Source organism: Corylus avellana, chromosome 4 (genome assembly GCF_965113065.1).
Source record: "Corylus avellana chromosome 4, dhCorAvel1.hap1.2, whole genome shotgun sequence".
Lineage (NCBI taxonomy): Eukaryota > Viridiplantae > Streptophyta > Magnoliopsida > Fagales > Betulaceae > Corylus > Corylus avellana.
The window spans coordinates 22,910,632-22,933,035 of NC_142493.1; the positions used below are offsets into that span (position 1 = coordinate 22,910,632).

The 22,404-nt window shown below is 34.8% G+C and overlaps 3 protein-coding genes across 7 annotated transcripts; 2 read left to right on the top strand and 1 right to left on the bottom strand.

The window, feature by feature from the left end:
• The first annotated feature begins 6,849 nt into the window (after positions 1–6,849).
• On the top strand, positions 6,850–11,254 carry BT3 (BTB and TAZ domain protein 3). 4 transcript variants are annotated; one of them, XM_059592557.2, is made up of 7 exons: positions 6,850–7,016; positions 7,406–7,496; positions 8,396–8,786; positions 9,047–9,177; positions 9,279–9,585; positions 10,153–10,466; positions 10,780–11,254. In XM_059592557.2, the coding sequence occupies exons 3-7, from the start codon at positions 8,445–8,447 to the stop codon at positions 10,907–10,909; spliced, it is 1,224 nt and encodes a 407-aa protein (XP_059448540.2). In that variant the 5' UTR covers positions 6,850–7,016; positions 7,406–7,496; positions 8,396–8,444; the 3' UTR covers positions 10,910–11,254. The 4 variants fall into 4 exon arrangements, with proteins under 4 accessions (XP_059448540.2, XP_059448541.2, XP_088372267.1 ...); XM_059592558.2 differs by lacking the exon at positions 7,406–7,496; XM_088516141.1 differs by lacking the exon at positions 10,780–11,254 and having other exon boundaries at positions 10,153–10,470.
• Positions 11,255–12,872: 1,618 nt separating this feature from the next.
• Positions 12,873–15,374, bottom strand: LOC132178704 (sm-like protein LSM36B). 2 transcript variants are annotated; one of them, XM_059591218.2, is made up of 4 exons: positions 15,312–15,374; positions 14,650–14,794; positions 13,223–13,336; positions 12,873–13,110 (listed from the first exon to the last, which is right to left on the bottom strand). In XM_059591218.2, the coding sequence occupies exons 2-4, from the start codon at positions 14,762–14,764 to the stop codon at positions 13,064–13,066; spliced, it is 276 nt and encodes a 91-aa protein (XP_059447201.1). In that variant the 5' UTR covers positions 14,765–14,794; positions 15,312–15,374; the 3' UTR covers positions 12,873–13,063. The 2 variants fall into 2 exon arrangements, with proteins under 2 accessions (XP_059447201.1, XP_059445800.1); XM_059589817.2 differs by having other exon boundaries at positions 14,650–14,773; positions 15,312–15,350.
• Positions 15,375–16,955: 1,581 nt separating this feature from the next.
• On the top strand, positions 16,956–22,324 carry LOC132177476 (acyl-coenzyme A thioesterase 2, chloroplastic). The gene is made up of 5 exons (XM_059589814.2): positions 16,956–17,914; positions 19,948–20,125; positions 20,662–21,131; positions 21,560–21,688; positions 21,931–22,324. The coding sequence occupies exons 1-5, from the start codon at positions 17,066–17,068 to the stop codon at positions 22,081–22,083; spliced, it is 1,779 nt and encodes a 592-aa protein (XP_059445797.2). The 5' UTR covers positions 16,956–17,065; the 3' UTR covers positions 22,084–22,324.
• Positions 22,325–22,404: the final 80 nt, after the last annotated feature.

Here is a 22,404-nt window from a genome sequence, read left to right on the forward strand (position 1 = left end):
ATAAATTAATCCATAAAATTTTTAACGGGGACCAAAACTATACTAACCAATTTTTGGGCTTGGAATATTCACGAAAATTCAAGCCAATCATCTTTCGGCTCCACCTGCATCAGGTAGGCCCGCCTCCACATCAGATCGACCGTCCCTTTCTTTGTCTTTTGGCACTTTTTCCTCGCCGCCCCACTCTCTCTGTCTCAACCCTCCACGTGTCGAGCACTTGTTAGTTGTTCGGGCAATCCGACGGTCGTGAGGATGTAGGAGGTGGTCTCACCTGAATGGCTGTCCGGAAACGAAAACCACCACCACCCCCACCCTTTCACTCCTAGGCTAAACGCACACCATCTCTCTTTTTTTTTTTTTTTTTATCGTCTCGTCTCGTGATATCTTCTAATCTTTTCGCTTCTGTATGCTGTAGAAGATGTTGATACGAAAATAAAAAAAATGGGACTGAAGCATGTTTTTTTTAGGAGTAATGTCAGTTGACGTGGAGAGCTAACACGTTGAATACGTATGACGGACACTTGTTGTCTAAAAAAATCTCACCCTTTAAACTATATAATAGAATAGCTCTAATCAATTAGCAATAAAATAATCATGAATACGTCCAAAGAATATAATATAATTATTTTTGGAATAATCATTTTGTTTCATTTGTCTATTTTTTTTTTAGAATAACTATTCACTTGAATAACTTTTTTTTTTTTCTTCCTCTTAGAAATATTCATTCCTTCTAAAAAGAAAGAACAATAACTAGGAGAGAACAATAGAATAGCTCTATTTTTTATTTTTTTCAAAAAAAAGAGATTCTGTTTTATTTTATTTTTTGGGTTGTCTATATGGGCGGCCAAGGAGCTCGTTAGGAATGATCGGCCACTTCAATATAACAATGGAGCAATCACTATCAGTGCTAATTGGGGTGGTTGTGACTATCTCTAATGGTATCAGGAGTGGTACAATTACCGCTTGTGCTTTTGTTGGAGGTGGTTCGTCCCTCACATTTTGACTTTTTTAAAAAAAATAAATAAATAATTACAAAATATTGACTTTTTGAGAAATAATTTTTAAAGCTATGATATTTTTAAAAATTTGGACAAAATATGATTCGATGCCAGCGAAAAAGCTGTCATTCGTGTGTTGTCATTTAGAATAAAAGGTTAAAGAATATGAATGGGCATTCCATTCAAACTTCTTCTATTCTTAATAATACTCATTTTTATTTTTAATTAAGGAATCATCTTTCGTAGCATCAATTATCAATCACAACCAAACTAGATTAACCTATTTTATTAACCATCACGATTATGATTCACTAAAACCCAACCACACCTCCCCGCCCCCAACTTTACTAACTATTGAATTAAGACGAACAAGTGTCAATTACTAATTGAAGCTCTTCTTGTGGCAGGTAGCTAACCATATATATTTTTCTATATCTTTGGATAATATTACAAATTACCGCCTAGCCTGTATCATATCATTAACTTAGTAATGAAAGTGATACAACTTTGCGTAAAATTCGCTCTTAAAAAGTCAACCTGTAACTGAAAGGTGTTCAAAAAATTATGTATATACATAGTTAAGCTTGTACTTAAGATATATAGAACACTTATGATCGTAATATATCCCCACACTTCCAAGTCTAAAGTTTACGGTGGCCCACTCTATTCTATAGGTCCCTCCATGACTCGAATGCGTGACATGGAAGATGGATCTGATATCAAAACATACAAATCTTGAACAAAACTCGCACTTAAAAACTGACTTGCAAGGAAATGGTGTTGATCAATAGCTTTTTTATATGATAATAACTTCTATAAGGTCTTGGCACAAACCAAGACCTTTGTACCCTCTCAATATGAGGATGACAAATCAGTGTGGAACACCGTAACAAAAATAAGCAAAAACACCTAATTTTTTTCATCAAGACCTCATATGCGTTAAAATAAAAGATCTTCTAGAATAATTTTTTCATATTCTTCCTACTTAGACCCACCGCTAACCACCATTCCCGCTGCCGGCAGGCTAGATCATGTCGGAGACGACATCGACCGGTCCTATCTCTATTGCCGGAGAGAGAGAGAGAGAGAGAGAGAGAGAGAGAGATGCTAGTGCCATCTAGATTTGGGCTGATCTGGACCGGCTAGCTCAAATCATGTCAGAAATGACGCTAACCAGTTTGATCTCAACTGCTAGAGAGAGAGATGACGATGCCGTCTAGATCTGGGCTAATCTGGACCGGCCAACGTGATATGGACTGGTTGGCATCGTCTCCGGCGTGATCTAGGTTAGCCGATGGTGGGTATGGTGGTTGGCGGTGGGTCTAAGTAGGAATATAAAAAGTTTATTCTAGAAGATCTTAGGTTTTAACGCATATGAGGTCTTGGTAAAAAAAAAAAAAAAATTATGAGTTTTTGCTTATTTTTGTTATGGTGTTTCATGTTGATTTCCCATACTTTTATTGGAGAGTACAAAGGTCTTAATTTATGTCAAGGCCTTATAGAAATTATTCTATATATATATATATATATATAGTTAAGTTGTATTTAAGTGATATAAAATACTCAAAACCGTAACAAAAAGCATTACGAATTATACATTAGAGCAGCTTAAGTGATAGCCAAGGGCTAGAAGCTCACTTGTAATGTAATAACAGTCAAATTCATCCAAACTATGTGAAAGTCATGATAAGGTTTTTCTAACTTCCACCGCAAGGCCAATCTTCTTTTGTTTTGATTAATCAATACTAGTCCCAAGAAAGACGTTTGTGATATTACAATTTTTAGTATAACTTTTTTATAAATTTATTATTTATACGACGGTCCATATTTCAGAGATTAACGTGACAAGTGCCACTTATTGTTATATCAGTTTGCAAACATGTAAATGACATATAAACTGACACGTCACGGTCCATTTAAAGTAGGAAAAAATATATTAAAATGTATAAGAAAGTATTTTGTAGACCTTCGTGGTACATAACGTGTCAAAGTTATGTTTGAATATTTTCCTCGACATTTTTGAAGCCACAGTTATTCTTGGCAAACTGGTGGTTGTATAAGTAAAACTAAAATTGATTACCACCGTCGTCCGTACGTCCAACTGTTTGACAAATGGACTCCTGTGAATCTGTGACTTTGAAAGGACCATTCTGCAAAATTTTATTCCAACTATTTTAACATTTTAAAACCAAAACATTCTCAACCAAACCAAGTGTCGGTTGAATAGCTGATGATAAGGTTTCCTTTCTCATGCGCCCGAATATCTAATTTCGCAAAGAAAATGGCCAAATAGTAAATAGCTCGTGGGCAACATGGATGTGAAATTGGTAAATATCGGATAGGGACTCCCAAAGCTTTCTTCATTTAGAGGAGAAAGGTTTTTTTTTTATTATTTTTTTTAAAAAAAAAAAAAAAAGAGACGGGAAAACGTAGAATTATTTCGTGTACTCACTTCAAGGCACTCCTCACACGAATTGGGCAGGAATTGGTTTCGACGTTGGTGTGATCCCAAAAAAATTGTTTGCATTTAAAAAAAAATTGAACTTTAAACCTGATGTGAATGGCACTAAGTCTAACGCTCACCCATGCATTATGAACCACTCCTTTTGGTACTCGAAGGCATACATAACGCTTCAAAGAAAAGAACGGATAGGTAATTTTAGATCTTAAGTTTATCAAAGATCTAAGAATTTTTCTAAAAACGATAGATAGAGTATATCTAAGGTTTGAAGGACAAAGATGAATAAACTGAACTCTAAGTATTCTCATTGATAAAAATTGATTCATAAACAACAATTGTGTTTCTGTAGGCTATAAACATGTATTTATAGGCCCCCAAATCCTAACCCTAAAGATAATACAAAACTAACTCGAATTTGCGATTTTACGGAGCTTGTCCGGAGACGGCCACGTACATAATACGTGAAAACCCTAACAAAGCAACGGCGCCGTCCGGACTGCCACAAATAGTAATTCTAAAAATACAAAAATAACATAAGGTGTTCGTACTTACGACAGACAAACCCCAAACGAGGACTCTCGAGTTGATGACCGTCCGAACAAGCTACAGATGGAATTGCAGATGAGGCATTCCAATCTACATCACAATGACTCTGCCTTGTATGGCTACCTAAAAACAAAGATTTGCGAGTGTTTGATGACAATAATGGGAATGAACATGTGCATGTGACACAAGGTGGAAAAAATACAACATGTCAATTATTTACCAACAAAGTTTTAATAGTTGTGCTTAAATTGGCAACCACTAGTGGGAAAATTATGGGTGTAACTTTTACTATTTCACGTGATACCAGAGCGCTACTGCTATTATATATACCTAACAATTCAGTAGCCGCTGAAATTCAAGTCCCGTTGGCGGTGGGCGTTGAGAAGTAGCTTTTGCTTGCATGCTTTTCTTCTTCTTTTTCTTTCTATTCCCTGTTTCTTCTTTTTTACACTACTTATTCACCATGCCTCACTTCTAATTAAAGCAATAAAGACTAGTTACTGCATTATTATTATTATTATTATTTTTTTATTTTTTATTTTTTTCAAATCAACCATTGAATTCTCCATCCACCCAAACCATGCACCCCTCCACAACCATCATAATTCGGCCGTTCCTCTTTCTCTCAACGATCATTGCTGCCACACGCCGGCTTGGCGTGCGTGAGCTACACGTATCACCGTCCTTTTCGGCTCCTTCCGATAGATCTGAAGCTTCTCAACCTCCGCGCTCTAGTCTTGTGGAGCCTTTTTGCTAGAAAGGAAATTTTAAATCCATATTTGAATCTCAAAATACATTGGCCTTGCTTCTTTTTTTTATCTTTTATCTTCTGTTTTTTTTCACAGTATGTGGTAGTGACTCTTTTACCGACTATACATATATTTTTTCAGTTTCTCCAACTCTTTCTACATTAGGCCTGAAACTAAAAATTCTTTGGTGCCTTCTTTTACACCCACAACTTTCATCATGAGCCGCTACAAACCTATAACGAGCATTGTTAGTATTCACGTTTGCTTCTTCCATTGGAGGTGTGAAATGGATTAATAATGCAATTGATAGTGTGCCTTTTTTTTTTCTTTTCTTTTCTTTTTTGTATTTGTTTTGGTTATCTCTAATTTTCTTATTTTGTTTAGGTTGCTGTTATATATAATGTCTTGTTTCACTTATCTATATTAAAAATAAAAAGCAATAAAGGGTAGCTAGGAGCTTAAAACTTCTTGATCATTAATGACTAAAAAATTTCCCATTTACAGGGTGGAAGGAAGGAACATGATACACTCCATTTCCTAGTTTTTCTGTTAACATTAATAGCATTAAATATATATCAAAGTTCTCATAAATAAATCAAATACAAGTGAGGCTAAGACCAATAATTAATAGCTAGAAATAAATGTGACAACTAAAATTTTTTTTAAAAAAAAAGTTATTTCTAATTCTCTCACCCACATGTAAAAACAAATGGAAGAAATCTCAAGAGGTCCTCATGTATGACTTTTTATCAAATCATTTTCTAAGATTTAAATTTTATTGATTTACTACTTTAAGTTAAGATATCAATTGTTATCAAATAGTTCCTTTTGTCCACGTTATCGTTATGTCATGTCATACTCTATCAAAAAGCGACACAACTTACGAGTCTCCATTTCCATTAATAAAAAAAAAATTAAAGAAAAAAAATTATAATTATATATATATATATATATATAAATAAAAAAAATAATAATAAAAAAGCCCACCTTTTGTCCTTTTTCTTTTTATATTAATAATTTTAATTTTTTTCTTTTTCTTTTTGATTATTTTATTAAAATTGTCACGTGTCACTTTTTAATTGAGTTTGACATGACAGTCTGACAACATCATTAAAAATTTATCGAAATAATCTATTTAATTACAATTATAAATAAATAAAATATAGACCTCAGACAGTAATTTGACAAAATTTACACCGGGTACCTCTACCTGTTTTTCCCAAAAAATAAAAATAAAATAGTAAAAAACTTTATCAATTATCCAAAGGTGGTATCTTTAATCAACTCAACATGAACCCATCACCAACCATCAACTATCAGTTACTTTTTTTTTTTTTTCTTTTTCTTTCTGGTTATGTTTTTTCTTTTTCTTTCTGGTTATGTTATATGAAGTTAGCACTTAGCAGTTAGAACTGTAAGGAGTAAGGGATTTGGTGCTTGAGAGCCAAGTATACTGTCAAAGTGCTCTTTATCTAGAAACTATATTTTGGAATTATTAAAAATAATTTATTTCTTGTCAAGATAAAGAGAATATCTTATAAAGATAATCCAAAAAATTCTCATGATGGGGACCTCCATATGTAGCCCTTTTCACCTAAAAAAAATCAAATAATCTTTTTAAAATATTATTTTTAAGGATATAATAATTAATATTCTTTTACATTTTGCTACGAGTTTTTTATAAATTAATATAATAATTTACATGATACTTATTTTCATAGAATATAGACTGATGTGTGAATTTGTAAAGAATTATAATAAACATTCGTCCACATGGGATAGCTCAATCGGCTGTGGACCACACCTCATGAAACGAAAGTTACTAGTTCGAATCTTCGCTACCCCTTTCCTTGTGTGAACATGTCAAAAAATAATAATAATAATAATAAACTTTCTATTAAAAACATTTAAGGAATTTATTTTAAAAAGTGTTCAATCATATGAATCTATTTGATTAAAAAATAATTTCGATATTTTTCCTTAATAACCAATATCTCGTGAGATGACGAAAAGAAACAACCAAAGGATTTTATCTTTCCCTCTCCAATAAAAAACGGACAAAGTACGCTCGTTTTGCCCCGTATTGTAGGCGCACATCCCTCGCTCTCTCTGTCCATCTCTCTCTAGAAGCTCTGTCTTGTTACTCTGCTCTGAGCTTCACAAATTCACAACCCAAATCGTTTTCATGCGTTTCCCACAACAATTTTCGATCCAAAAGCTCCATAATCACTTGCTGTTTCTATGTTTCTTCAATACATTAAGGTAAGGTACCCCCTCCAAGTGTTCGATTAGCTTTTTTTATTTTGTTTAATTTTTTATGAAATTTTAAATTATTTTTGTGATGGGTGTATTCTACTAAAGAAGAACAGAGTAATTTTGGTTTGCTTTTTTTTCTATATGTTATTTTGTGATTTTTATTTATTAAAAAAAAAATGATACCCATCGATTTTTTTTTTCCGAAAACTTGAATTAAGTTTCTATTTTTAGCTAAGATATGATTTGGAATTTTACCTGAGGACGGTTTGGCTATTGAATATCTTGAATATCATTGATTGGGATTTTAATTATTGTGAAGAATTCCGAATCTTCTTGTTCGGATTTATGTTAATTATTTCCCTTTTTTTCTTTTGTTTTTTTAATTACTTTTTCAGGTTCTTTAGTTTTATACAATAAAACCCCGCGTAAAAACTCGCGCAAATCTCGAACCTTTTATTACGTGAAGATTTGCGCCTTTTTCTGAAGGTTACCATCTCTCACTCTCTCTCTCTCTCTCTCTATATATATATATATGTGTGTGTGTGTGTGTGTGTGTGTGTGTTTGACTGCCGAGAAACCGTGAGAAAGGAAAAGAAAATAACTTGTGTAAGTCGGCGATTATTTATCTCTATTATTTATTTATTTATTTATGTTGCTTTGATCTATTAATATACATTGAGTAACATTTGCGAGTTCATTTAGAAAAACGTAGTATTTGCGAGTTTAGTCATTAATATATACGTGAGTGCGGATTTTTGTCTTAACACTTGTTTCTTTGGCCAATCTCATTCTCCAACTACTATTTTTCTTTTTAATTTAATACATCTACGTTTTTTTTTTTTGGGGGGGGGGGGCCGCGTACACGTTCAGTGCTGTTACTATAATGGATAAAGGTTGTTGCCCATTTCAATCTCCAGAGTTCCTTGAATGACACGTAAGACCTTTGATAGATTCATACAATTTTCGGTAAATTATCTGGGTTGCAGGGTTTGGTATTCCTAGCTTGTGAAGTTTCCTGGCTGATGGGTTTAAGATTTACTGGTATTGGTCTTTGTGGGCATGGAAGAAACCTGTAACCTCAAAGCAAAGCAACTTTGTGAATGTTCTGCAAGTCATACAGGATGACCTATGCAGTTGATTCTTTCCCTGTTGGATACTATAGGGGTTTATGTTTTGTTTATTTACGTTTTTTTGCCATTTTCTTGTCTGAAGAAGTTTGACAATATGATGCAACCCTGAGATACCATTTAGGCAACTATATATATAGATTGGTTTCAGACATGTTCATTGTTAAATTAATGTCATCATTAAATACCATGCGAATTATTATTTCTTTATTTACAATGAATTACTGCTTCTTTAATCTCTTTCTATCTTTTATGCAGATCTTTGATTGAAATTTGATAATTATACTACATAAACCCCTAGTAGTTGATGGCTTCACCGGACCTTGACTCTTCCTGGCCATCCTCGACTGGTGAATCCTTCTGCGGATATTTAAATATACACCTAGAGGAAGATAATCCAGCCGAAATTTTACCTGTGCTGGAAGTTTCCACATCTTCTGTAGCCTCTAAATGTAATATTCCCAACCCACCTTCTCTACCTGGTAAATCATGTAGTAGAAACAAATATTCCAATAGGCTTTCAGAGCGTAGCTCTGTCCCAAAGGAAACAAAAGATACATGGGACAAGCTTTTCAAGGAAGGATATGGTTCAGATGTCTATATTATTACAGAGGACAAACCATATATTCAGGCTCATTCCAGTGTTCTGGTGAGTTACTGAACTTTGCCTTTCCTTCTTTTTAAATTTGAATAGCCCTATTTCTATTGTAGGCCATGCCTTAATAGCGCGAATTTTTTGACTTGAAAAGATTATATTGAAGAAATTGCTGAAAAAAGAGAGGCTGGAACTATTGAAAATATAATTCCATCGCATGTAAATTCCCATATCATTATTTATTTTGGTTGCTGAGGAAATTTTGAGGAGGGTTGCGGCTAAAGGCTTATCAGCTGTATTTTTTCATTGTGTAGAGTGTTGCATCACCAGTGCTGCAGAATATTCTGCAGCAAGCAAAAGTTAAGAATGGTATGAGATACATCAAGATTCCTGGGGTGCCTTCTCAAGCGGTCTATGTTTTCACTCGTTTTCTTTACTCATCCTGGTAGGTTGGAGGTGTCCTTTTGCATCCCCCATTTTCACTCGCAGCTAGCTATTCTGGCTAAAGTTCTCAAAAGTTATTTCTTCTTAAATATCCTAATGCAGCTATGAAGAGGAAGAAATGAAGCAGTTTGTTCTCCATTTGTTGGTTATGTCACACTCCTACTCAGTTCCATCACTGAAAAGAGTTTGTATATATGTTCTGGAGCAAGGCTGGCTGACCAAAGAAAACGTGATAGATGTGCTTCAATTGGCAAGGAACTGTGATGCACCGCGGCTCTCCCTCATTTGCATTCGTATAATTGTTGGGGACTTCAAAACTATATCTTCAACTGAAGCTTGGAAAGTAATGAAGCTTTCTAGTCCTGAACTTGAACAAGAGCTTCTAGAGTGCGTTGTTGAGGCAGATTCCGTAAGTCTGTTCCTGTTCTTTGTTCAAACCAGTTTATTTTATTTCTGTCTTCTTTTTAAGAAAACATGCCAAGGTTGCATCAAAACCTACATCCGTCATGAAGAAGGCACAGAAACATTATATTTAATAAATCTTATTTCTGAGCTATGTTTCTTCACATATTAGTATAGAAGGTTTTGTACTCTTTTCTTCCCATGGGGACCTTTTAACTTTCCATTGTTGAATATGAAGTCTTATGTTCTTGACAATTATCAGCTGGACTTTGTATCATATTAATCATCTTTGGCTTACCAGTCCAAGAACTGCTATAATTCCTGACTCATTTAAGGTTTTCTCATGATCTAGACACATTAGTATGAGTACACATGCTCACATATATGGCATTAATCAACAAGTTTTTAATGCACAGACTTCATAGAGTTAATAATAAAGTTAATCAGGTGATACTGTTATCCATTTATTCTATATTTACTCTTTTCGATCAGTCTTAAAGTTTAGGATCTTTGCTTTGATTTTTTGTTTCAGAGCAAACAAGTTTAGGATCTTTGCTTTGATTTTTTGTTTCAGAGCAAACAAGAGCGGTCAAAGAAAATGGAAGAGAAAAAGGTGTACTTCCAACTGCATGAGGCGATGGAAGCCCTGCTTCACATATGCAGGGATGGGTGTAGAACAATAGGGCCTCGTGACAAGGTTCTAAAAGGAAGTCTGGTTGCTTGTGGTTTTCCTGCTTGCAAAGGGCTTGAGACTTTAGTCCGTCATTTCTCTAGTTGTAAGACCCGGGTTCCTGGTGGATGTGTTCACTGCAAGCGCATGTGGCAGCTGCTTGAATTGCATTCTCGCATGTGCAATGAGCCTGATTCTTGCAAGGTCCCTCTTTGTAGGTAAGCATGAAACTTCCATCTTTACCTCAATTGCCTTCATTCTCAGGGGAGAGTAAATTACTATACATTCTAGATAGTCCAATTTACTTGCATACGAACATAATTTGAAATGACAAACTCCAGGAATTGAACAAATCTCATGAGGGACTCGGTTTGTATTCCTACTGGTCTCTTTTAAATTTTGAACAGAGTATAGTACTGACAATGGCAGAACTCCAATCTTAGTTCTATTTATCTTGAGTAGCAAGTTTCACCTATTATAAATTCTGATGATTATGTTAATAACATTTTCTTTTTTTCTCTCATGTTCTAGGCATTTCAAGGAAAAAATGCAGCAGCAGATGAAGAAAGATGAGGCAAAGTGGAAATTGTTGGTCAGTAAAGTGATAGCTGCAAAGAATTTACTGGGGCCGTTCTCAGGTCGGCGCTCCGGTTTATTATGACCCCCCATTACTGAATACACTTTGTATATTCATAGGAATATGAGGGTATCAATAAAGTACCTCAATTTTATTAGAGGGAAAAAAAATCAATGTGAGCTCAAGCTCACTGCCTTCGTAAGAAATCGTGGGAATTGTTAAACCAAAAAAAAAAAGAAAAAGAAAAAGAGAAGGGATTATTTATCCTTAAGGACAAAGAGAGTAGTCTGCATTCAAGTCTTTCTGACTTTTAAGTTATAAACCAAGATACCATGTTGAATTCAGTTCTAGGATCTGATGCATTGATGAGCAGACTTAATGAAATGCTTTTGATGGCAGCACAAGAGCCTCATTTGGTTATTGAACTGATTGATGATGTTAAACTATATGGAATTTGATATATACCATTCATCAAAAAAAAAAACTACGTGGAATTTGATATGCCTAACTGCGGTTTCTCTAAGGCCGTGTTTGGCATGACGTATATGGAAGCTGGATGATAACTAGGTTGCAGAGGCATCTTTGATGACATTTCAGTACTTTCTTTTCATAAGGAGCAGATGATGGAACATAAGGAGGGAGGGAAAAACTTGATGTATTTTACAAATGAAGCATCCACATCTCTTTTTAGAAAAACTTATTGAAGCATGTGTTTATTCGAAAACAAGTATTTGTTACATTCAACTGTTAACATTCTAATGACATTAGCCTTCTTTTTGACATGTTTACAAGACCCTTTATAAGAGGATTCTATTGCCCATGTTTACTGCGTGTTGATTTATTTATACAAACAATATTATTTGAAAATGAATGTGTATGTGGGAACAACATGGTCTCTGTCCATACCCCATCTTTTAAAACTCTTCATATTTCCATTCCTCTTGTATAGATTTACATTCATGGCAATACGACAGTGTATTGAGCAATTAAACATTGATACATGTTAGGAGAAGTGGATGAGAAGCAAACTCATGTAGAAATACAGATTAGTTTGTATGTAATCTTATCATTATATTTCAAATTCATATTATGTATGAGAGAGAGAGAGTAAAGTCATAATATATCTTTCAAATTCATTGTCAGCATATGTCGGGTTTTATACTTTATTTTATCAATCCCCATACTTAAAACCATAAGAGGGCTACCAAGTGTCCTAAGGATTCTTTCCAAAATCCTTCCTAAATAATGTGGCAAGCACTATTTTTTCTTAAAATAATTTCGGATTGAATGAAAATTTTTAAAGGAAAAAAATGCTTGCCACATCATTTGAAAAGCATTTTGAGAAGAATCTCATCTCCCAAAGTCCCAATTATTCAAAATTTATGCCTACTTTGCCCTAATCTCAAATCCAACATCTTGAAGCGCTAGAAGTCCAAAATAAAATTTATTTTTAACTCATTTGTCCTAAACTCAAATGGATTCCAAATGGAATGGAAAATCTACTTACTTAAGGCCATAACAAATATCTTATTACGTAATTATGAGCCGAGTATTGTACTATTCCCCCACAAGGGGAACTATAAACGTTTCTTTTATTATCTTAAACTCATCTTAATTAATATATTTCTTATGTCCCAAGACTTAGCTTAATCAATTGGAAACTACATCTCATGAAGCAAAAAGTCACTAGTTCGAATCTCTATCACCCTTTTATCTCCTTTTATGTGAACATTTAGAAAAAATAAAAATATATAAAAAAATAAAAAATAACATATTTCTTTAAGACATAATCCTTCAAATCATTAAACACCTTTCTCATAAACATACTTTTGCTAGCTAAACTTTCATACATACTTTCATATCTTAACAAGCTTAAATCATAATACTTTCATAGCTCAAACATTTTATAGCAGTAGACATGTAATTTGGCTCACATGTCTGTACTCAAAAACATGGAATAACTATTTAGATTAAAAGGAGGAGTAATATTGCAAATATTATCATTCAACTTTAGTGTTAAGCCAATAGATGACATTCAATAGCTCAGTGTCTTCAAATCAAACATTCAATAGCTCACTTCATTACACATAATAGATGACAAAAGTTTCATTTGTCCAAGTTAGAGTAGCTCTATCTAATTCTCATGTCCAAAATCCATATCATCATCTTAAATTACAATACAAACATAAAAAGCATGACTGCAGATCATCCACATGGCTTGAAAAAAAACTCCAATACTTAAGCCCCATCTGCTAGTGTCCTCTTTGATGTACTAATGTAGAGAACTGCATCAACAAAGAAAAAACCCAATCATTATCAAACCAGTCGAATAATAATGGCACGGGCCAAAAAGAAGGTTGAGTAACAGTGAAATAAAGAGTCAATCCATTAAAGTACCATTGTTTCCGCGAATGAAAGCGTCACCATACTTATTTTTCAACTGCCCGTTGACATATTCTTCAGTTTGCTCCATTGCTATATTCATATACCCATCCAGACACGCGAGAATACCTGCACACGAAGATCAAAGATATCAAAATAACTAATGAATGTATGGTTCCATAGTCCATGCTGTACTAAACCAATTGGAGCACACCAACCATCAGTCAGATGTTTATCTACGCCAAAAGTTGCCACTGGCCTTTGTAGCCAAGCGGTATTTCTCCACCTTTCAAAGGTGGAGGTCTGATTCTACTGATTACGGGTATCAAGTATCGTATGATTCTTCTACCATACTAAACCAGCATATGGCCCTCTTCCCCTTGAGAACCCAATTTTCATAATGTCACAAAGGATTGGAAAAAAATGTCTGTTTCACCCCTACCTTAAAAGCTAAAAGGAAGAAAAAGGGAGGGTCAGATGTCACCTATTTTCACTAGATGGAACGATGTTAACTAATTTCTTTTTTCCCTAAAAACTCAGGCAGAGTGAAGGGGAAAAGAGAGAGAAAGCCATGGTGTCTGAAATGCCTGAACCCAATCTAAAAATTGCTAATAATATATCCTACAGTGAGTGATCAATGTACTGCAGATATTTGATAAATGACAGGCAAGTGTAATTTAGGCAATATATAAACGGAGGATTAGATGATAAATGTGTCAGCAAGAGATTTAGTATGGAAATTTTATATATTTAAAACAAATCATGCTTTGAGATGATTTGGCTGTAAAAATTCAGTGCAATTGCAGCTTGTAAAATGAAGGAGATACACGTAAATACCAAAGAAAAACAAAGTCAATCCCTTTCCAGATTGAGAGGATGTGAACTAAGAGAGAGAGCATTTGAAAGATTTTTGACGCATCAGTGACAATTATACCTATAAGCTTGCATTGAATCCACAAGAAGCGTTTTCAGGAAAAAATAAAAAATAAAAACGTTCTCTTGAATGAGAAAATAAGTGTCCAAAATATTAAAAACGAGATAAATAGAGGCATGAATTTTTTTTTTTTTTCTTTTCCTTGCTGAATCATGTGTATATTGCTTATGTTACATATGCATTGGGGTATTCTTTCAAAGATTACCATATTCTAGCTCCTTTAAGCACTTAAACACAAAACATTAACTGGCCAGTAGAATTGGAATTATCTGAAATCCCTCAAAAGGAAAAATGGTTGCTATGTGGCAGTTACACTTCCATCAAAGACTAGCCATAATAGCAAGCAGAGCAGGTCTTCATGAACCATTCACCATGCTCCCAAAAAAAAAAGGTAGCTCAAATGTTTGTCCTCTCTCTCCCCCATCAGAGCACAGCCACAGACACATAGAGACAACAGAAGATAATACATCAAATTTAAAGAGGGGAAATGGGAAATAGAGAAACTGACCTCGATAATCAACTCCAGAATTCAGTTTAACAACAACGGGTCGCCCTCGAATTGATTTGAGGAAATCTCCTGGGGTCTTTGTAGTTGCTGACCCTTTCTCTCCACCTCCACTCATTTTGCTTATCTAAAATCTAAATTTCAGTACCTGACGATAGAATACCAGTAGTAAACAATATATTAATTATGGAATTAACCAATATAGCATAACTAAAAATTGTAGTCACCTTTACTTTAAATTTAAAACACCCATCACTCATAGCAAATCAATGAATCACCAAAAAGAAAAAAGTACTTTTATTTAACAATTATGCCCGATGGGTTTAACCTAATTCAAATGCCCAAAAAGAAATAGCTCACTGAAATTTAAATCCCTAATGAACAGTCCTGAAAAATCCCGACTTTCCTTCGAATCCCAATTCCAATATGAGCCCCATGCCTCATTTGCCCATGCTACTCCCGATTCAATAGCTACGGTTGAAAAGATAAACCCTAGACTAATAACACCATAATAATTCCAAAGAAGAAATCAAATAAGTGTTCCATAAAACATCGTTTTTTTGGTTCATCGACTACAATTCATATATGACCATGGAAAAGAATAAAGAGTTCGAATTCGAACCCCAACTACTGAAAAGTAAAGAGATAAAGATTAAGAAAAATACCGTTTGATTGCTTTGCTTGATCTTTGAGAGGGCGGGACTAGAAAGTTAAGACGTAACCCTCGCTTATATGGTTGGGTCTTTATATACAGGCTGCTAGGGAACGACGTCGTTTGTTTAACAACATTTTTTTTTTTTTTTCACGTGTTTTCTTTTTGCCAGTCAGGTTGATATATTTTGGGATTGAGTTTTCTTTCAAATTGGGTTGGAGGAATTTCCTTCAACTTGGTCTACAAAAATGATATGTGTTCATTTTTTTAATAATATGTGAGATACATATGAGTTTTTAACATTATTTATTCCAATTTTATCCCTCACATGTTCAAATGACACATGTTATTTTTATAGACCGGATTGAAAGAAATTTTTCCAACTCAATTTAGAAGAAAACTCTGTCCGTATACTTTGTATCATCAATTATGCATTCAACAAAGTTTTCTTTTTCTTTTTTTCTTTTCTATAGATAAACAAAGTTTTCTTTAAATCGTAGCTTTTGTTTTTTCTAAAGTTCAAATCATTTTAATTTAGTGTATCTATTTTTTTTTTTTTTTTTCAATTTTACCTCTCCGTTAAAATTTTTTGTTAAATTTCAAGAAAATTTTCAAAATACCCCTCTTTTTCTCAAAAAAAAAACATTTGAACTTTTTTGCAAAGATTGAAACATGAGTATTTTTGCAAATACTGTTAAATTTGGACCAACACCTTAATTTTTGAATTTTTTTTTTTTTCTAAAACAAATCAGGATATTTTGAAAAAAGTTAACAGAATTGTGAGATTGCAAACAATTGAAATATGGATACACTAAATTGAAAGAAATTGAATTTTAGGGGGACATTGTAAAAGTAATGACAATTTAGAAGGGTAAAGTAAAGTTTCCACAAAAAAATTCTATTATTTTAGTCTATTAAATCAATATATGTTTAAAACATGTCATTTTTTTTAAAGAAAAATATATTATATATCACATTTTTATTTTATTTTTATCTCACATTGATGATTGTCAATTAACATTTACTTTAAAAACAATTAAATGATTGATTAACAGTACTGCATCAACAAAGTAAAATAAAAGTACGATAAAAATGTACTATATAACATTATTTATGATTTTTACATGCATTTTGAGCACATCAATTTAATAAAATGTACCCAAAAAACATTTATAGAAATTCTTATTTGCATGTTTCTTTGAGAAGGTGATCCACCACCCAAGGGTAAGACAACCACTCGAAGGATGTGTCGGAGTAGATTGACCACCCTCTTAACCTCAATCATTTCAAAAGTGTGGTGTGATCACGCCCTCATACACCACCCTAGGGTTCACTCTAACAATCCTTTTGGGTCTGTCAACCATTTTTTCAAAAAGTAAAATAGATTAATTGATCTTGAGAACCCATTTAATGGATTGGGATCTTTAGCAATTTTATGTTAAAGAAAGTTTATATAGGATTTATTTATCTAAATAAATTTTGGACTATTGAATCACCTATTCATATAAATAAATTATATATATATATATATATAGAGAGAGAGAGAGAGAGAGAGAGAGAGAGAGATCTTTATTCTTACTTATTTTTTTACAAAAAAGGTTGACTTGGATATGTGCTGATTGGTCAAAATCCTTGAAATTACATGACCGACCTCGATCCTTCGGCTAGCACCCAGTCTCCTACATCCATGGAAGGTTAAAGCTAATCAAACAGCTGTTGTGAGCTGAGCCCATTTCCTTCTTCAACTTCTTTTTGCAATCTGAGACCATGAGATCACTGAGAAATCCGGTTTCACACCATCTCTTCAACTCCACCAACATTCCATTCTACACTTACAAATCCTCGCCAGTGCCACTCCAAGCACTTGCTTCATGCTCGACCCCCACCAATCCATCCCCAACACAAGCACCGCTAGAGTTCGGAAACATTGTTCTCATCAACGCCCACATACCAGACTCACCAAAACAAGCAAACCCGGCTTCCAAAAGCACACTTCTCGATCCAATTCCACCTACGCTATCTCAAACCAGGTCCTTTTCTTATATAAGTTCAGACCCATGTCCGAATTACAACTTTAATGGAGAATACAATAGTACCCTCTTGTCCAATTCATCGAAACGACAAAAACCCATTTTCAGAACCAGTATTTATGATGCAAATTCATACAGATTTACTCAAACCAGGCCATTTGCTGCTGAAAAGTCTGACCCGTGTTCCAAATCAGTGGACTTTACAGACCCCAGACCCTCTTCATCAAATGCGATCCCAGTTGTTTCCACCATAACTTCACCGTTTGAGGTTTCGCAGCCTATTGATGCGGGCTCTTCAATCCGAAAACCGATTAGTCTGTGGCCTGGAATGTACCATTCACCTGTAACAAATGCTCTATGGGAAGCGAGGTCGAGCATTTTCGAAAAGCTCTCAGATACGCCAACCGATGCGCCTTCGCAAGGCGAATTGGTGAAGAAAAATCCGGGGCAAAGCCGGACAAGCATTGTTTACAAGTTCTCGTCTGATTATATACTTAGAGAGCAGTACAGGAACCCCTGGAATGAGATTAGGATGGGGAAGTTGCTCGAGGATCTTGATGCTCTTGCTGGAACGATCGCATTCAAGGTAATTCTGAAACTCTTCTGAATTCTTACATATGGGGCATTATGATATAATATGCGCTGTGTTTATTTGAAGTTTGTCGGATTTGATGGGTTGGAAATGCTTGGAGTGGGGGTTGTGAAATGGGTTTTGAATGGTATGGATTAGAGGTTCTGTATTATGGTTGACTTGGTAGCCATTTCTCATGAAGCCAAGTTTTCTTAGCTGTAATCCCATTGTGCCAAAATGTTGTCAGAGGTTCTTAGTTATACCCTACAATGTGGTGTTGGTAGGTGTTGAATTGGAAGATGCATTCCTTGTGATTCCCTTTATCATGTTGGCATTTCTGGGGTTTGTAGTCATCGTAGTGCCTAAATGTGTTCCACTGAATTGGATTTTGGATATTCATTAGTTAATCTGCAAGTAATACTAGCTGCTGGAGGTCTATGGGTGGATTGCATTTTACAGTATTCTGGTTCCACCCAAACACGGAATTTGGTTCACATCCTATAGTAGGAATAAATTGAAGGAAAGAGAAGAGAAAATAAGAAAATGTGTATTGTTTTCCATTGATTGATTATGATTAGAAAGTGGATATTTAGCATTTTTTTTTTTCCTTACTCCTAGCTTTCTCTCCAAATCACTCCTATTTTGAAGAGAAATTTTGGTAGGGTTTAGTATGAAAATGCCAACATGTGTGCACCTTTTCGTTTCTCTCTTTATCCTTGACAAACCAATTCCTTGAAAATAATTTAAACTTTTCTCTTTTTATTATTTTTTCTTTTATCTAGGAGCCAAACAAACATAATGGAATCGAAGAAGTCCACAAATAAAGGAAAGTAATTGGTCAGAGAAATGTTTAAGTTTCAGTGAAATGTGTAGCGGAATGTCATTATATAGTTTGTCCAGTTTACCACTTCGACTAAAAATCTAGGGTTTTATGACTGCTTAGAAACCCCAAATTGGCCACATTCAATAATGTTTGACTATTTGCCTAAAGCAATCAAATTGATTAAAGAGATCATGAGTATATCCTCAGGAAACTACCCATCAAAATCATCATGCAGCACATGGTCATGTAGAATCTTGGCCCTCTGGCATTACAAGACCCACCTTCCTCACCTACCTCCTCACCCACACTTCCATTTCCACTGACAACCATCTTTTTGACCTCAAGCGAAGCTCCTAAAAGTGTGAGAACGAGTATTTATGCTTTCATAGTTTATATTGACTCACTTGATGAGTACAAAATTTGTATTCCCTTTTCCAAGCAGCAATCCTTTCTTGAGAACTGTGGGCCATTATAATGGTGTTTCATGTTTGATCAAACACATATTATGCGCATAATTTGCTTGTAATTTGCTTTATTACAAGTTTGATCAAAGACATATTACATATTGCTTGTAATATGTCTTTGATCAAACCTTTCTTGTAATTTGCTTTATTATGCCCTGTTGTATGGGATTTAAGTCATAGGTAGTGCGCATAATATGTTCCTCTGAATTGAATTTTTAATATTCATTAGTATTAGGGAGATTGGTGCCATTTAAGCTGCATGTGCCAATGAGCTTTAGCTTAAATGGTACTTCCTTTCTTTGTAGCAAGGTGGAGGTTGAGGTGATGAGCTTAAGTCCCACTGGGTGTGTGTTCAACTTTCCAATAAAAAACAAATGACCTGCATGTATTCCTAGCTGCTGGATGTATAGTCTCTGATTGGATTGCCTCTTTAAAGAATTGTAATTTAGTTTTTCTATTGTTTTTATGCTTCCCTGTTGGAAGTTTAGAAAGTAATGCAACTCTTTGGGAAAGATAATAGTTAAACTGCTATAGTCTAGGCCATCACTTTTCGGCAGATACTATTCACCTACTATAATCTGCTTATTACCTTGATCAGTAATATTTCCCCTGGACCAGTTCATCTGTGCATTTCATACGTTAGTGTATTTACTTCGACATTCCTTCCCTGACTTGGCTATTTTCTAAGAGTATCATTGTTGCTGATGTAATTGAAACATTATCCAAGCCCCTATTATTTACTTGAGAACTTGTCTGACCAGCACTGCTGCAATCCTGATGGCATGACAAGGCCTCTTATATTAGTCACTGCTTCTGTCGACAAGATGGTTGTGAAGAAACCCATCCAAGTCGACACAGATTTACAAATAGCTGGTGCTGTTACATGGGTTGGGCGATCATCATTGGAGATTCAACTGGAAGTGACTCAGTCCAAGAAGGGTATTGCAGAACTTAATATTATAAATATAATTATTGTTTTCTTTTCTTTTACAACCTGAGCTTTGGGATAGGCTTGCAGTTTCTGGTGTTATATCTTCTTTTTTTCTTTTTTTTTTGGTGAATTTGATCGGTAATCACTCGAGGAAAGCAGTAGCCACAAGATGGTTTAAAAAGATAAGTTAAATACATGTAAGCCAAAATTAAAAGAATTTGCTTTATAACAATTTCTTTTTCTTGTTTTCATGGTTCTGGTTGAAGTATCCCTTTTGAATTTGATCTTAGTAACGTTTTACATAGATCCCGACCAAAAAAAAATAATTCTTTTACATTGGCTAGTATCTTGTGACTTAGGTTCTTGTGTCATGGAACTGATAAGACTTGCCCAAAAGAAAAAATAAGAACAAATAATAACAGTAGAAAATAAAGTAAAACCTCCTGAAAACTTCATCTTCATATGTTCCCTTTATAAATTTATATATTTATACAATTTCCCAGCTGTACTATGCTTTATTGTGGAATATTTTGTTTTTTTGCAGAGGCCATAAATGTGTCAGACTCATTTGCTCTTGTAGCAAACTTCACATTTGTGGCTCGGGACTCCAGGACTGGAAAATCAGCACCGGTCAACCAAGTGTCACCTGAAACTGAACTAGAGAAGTTGCTTTGGGAGGAAGCAGAAGAAAGGAACAAACTTAGGAAAAAGAAGAGAGCAGAACATAAAAAAGATTTTGAGAATGAAGATATGGATAGGCTGAATGCATTGTTGGCTGAAGGGCGAATCTTCTGTGATATGCCAGCATTGGCAGACAGAGATAGCATCCTTATAGGGGATACTTGCCTTCAGAACTCATTTATTTGTCAGCCACAACAAAGGAACATCCATGGTCGGATTTTTGGAGGATTTTTGATGCGAAGAGCATTTGAACTGGCCTTCTCAACTACTTATGCCTTTGCTGGTGTAGCACCACACTTTCTAGAAGTTGATCATGTTGATTTCTTTAAACCTGTAAGTACCCACCCTACCATCTATTAAATGCTTATACACCATTTTCAGTAGCTAACATGCAGAGTACTATATTTCTGGATTCATTATGTACTGTTCCTTGGATCCCTCTAAGGTTGCATCTCGAATAGTACTCCTCTTGATGGCCAGGGGCATGGATCATACTTAGTTGCCAATGAAGGGTAATATCAAACAGCTGATAGGTTATGCTATATATGTAAGAAAATAGGCTTTAAGAGCTCAGTTAAAACATAATTACCGACTAAAATGGCGTAAAAAGTGAGGAAAGTGGCATTTAGGCAAGTCAATGGACTGAGTTTTGACATTGATTCATTGCTCTAGAAGTGTCTATTGTCCAACAAGAGTATTTCTGCAAAACAAGTGTCTGTATCTTATTATAGTCAAAACCCTTCACAATTTTGGTGATGCAGGTGGATGTTGGAAATTTCCTCCGGTTCAAGTCTTGTGTGCTGTACACTGAACTCGAGAACCCAGCTGAACCTCTGATAAACGTGGAAGTTGTTGCTCATGTTACCAGGCCTGAGCTCAGGTCCAGTGAGGTGAGCACCTGAAATAAAATATAAAACCTTCTGTACATGACATGAAAAATCTTTCCCTCCCACCCAAATAAAGACAAGTCAATAAATTAGGTTTAAATTCACCAAAAATAAATCTATTGACTCAAGAAGATTCTCCACATCCAGGCAATCCATGTTCATTCCCAGCCAGTTTGTCTTTATAAAATCTGCCGAGCTTAAAATGCCAATCTTTTTGTCCAGTTACAATTTTGCAATTTGAACAGGTGTCCAACAAATTCTACTTCACATTCTCTGTCCGTCCTGAGGCCATGAGAAGTGGTTTGAAGATTCGGAATGTTGTTCCGGCTACAGAAGAGGAAGCACGGCGTGTACTCGAACGAATGGATGCAGAGGGCTCCCGGTTTGCGAAATCATGAAGACATTTTTATTCTTTATGAAAGAGAGCAAGCATAAGTGGAAAACGAAGTTTTCTGATGGAGTGTTAGTCTTTTCTTCATCTCTGTGTAAATACTTTCTTAGGGTTAGGGGCAACTGAAATTACATTGTGTGTTGCTTTTGAGGTTGAAAAGTAAACAAACCATGCAGGTCCCAGGAAATGTGGTTTACGAGAACAGGAGGTCTGCTTCTTATAATTGAAGAGAGAACAATAGAAATGAATTTCTTTCTCAAGACATTTAATTGAAATTTGAACACCCTCTTACTCCTGAGCCACGTTGTAATAGTAGGAATTCATTCAT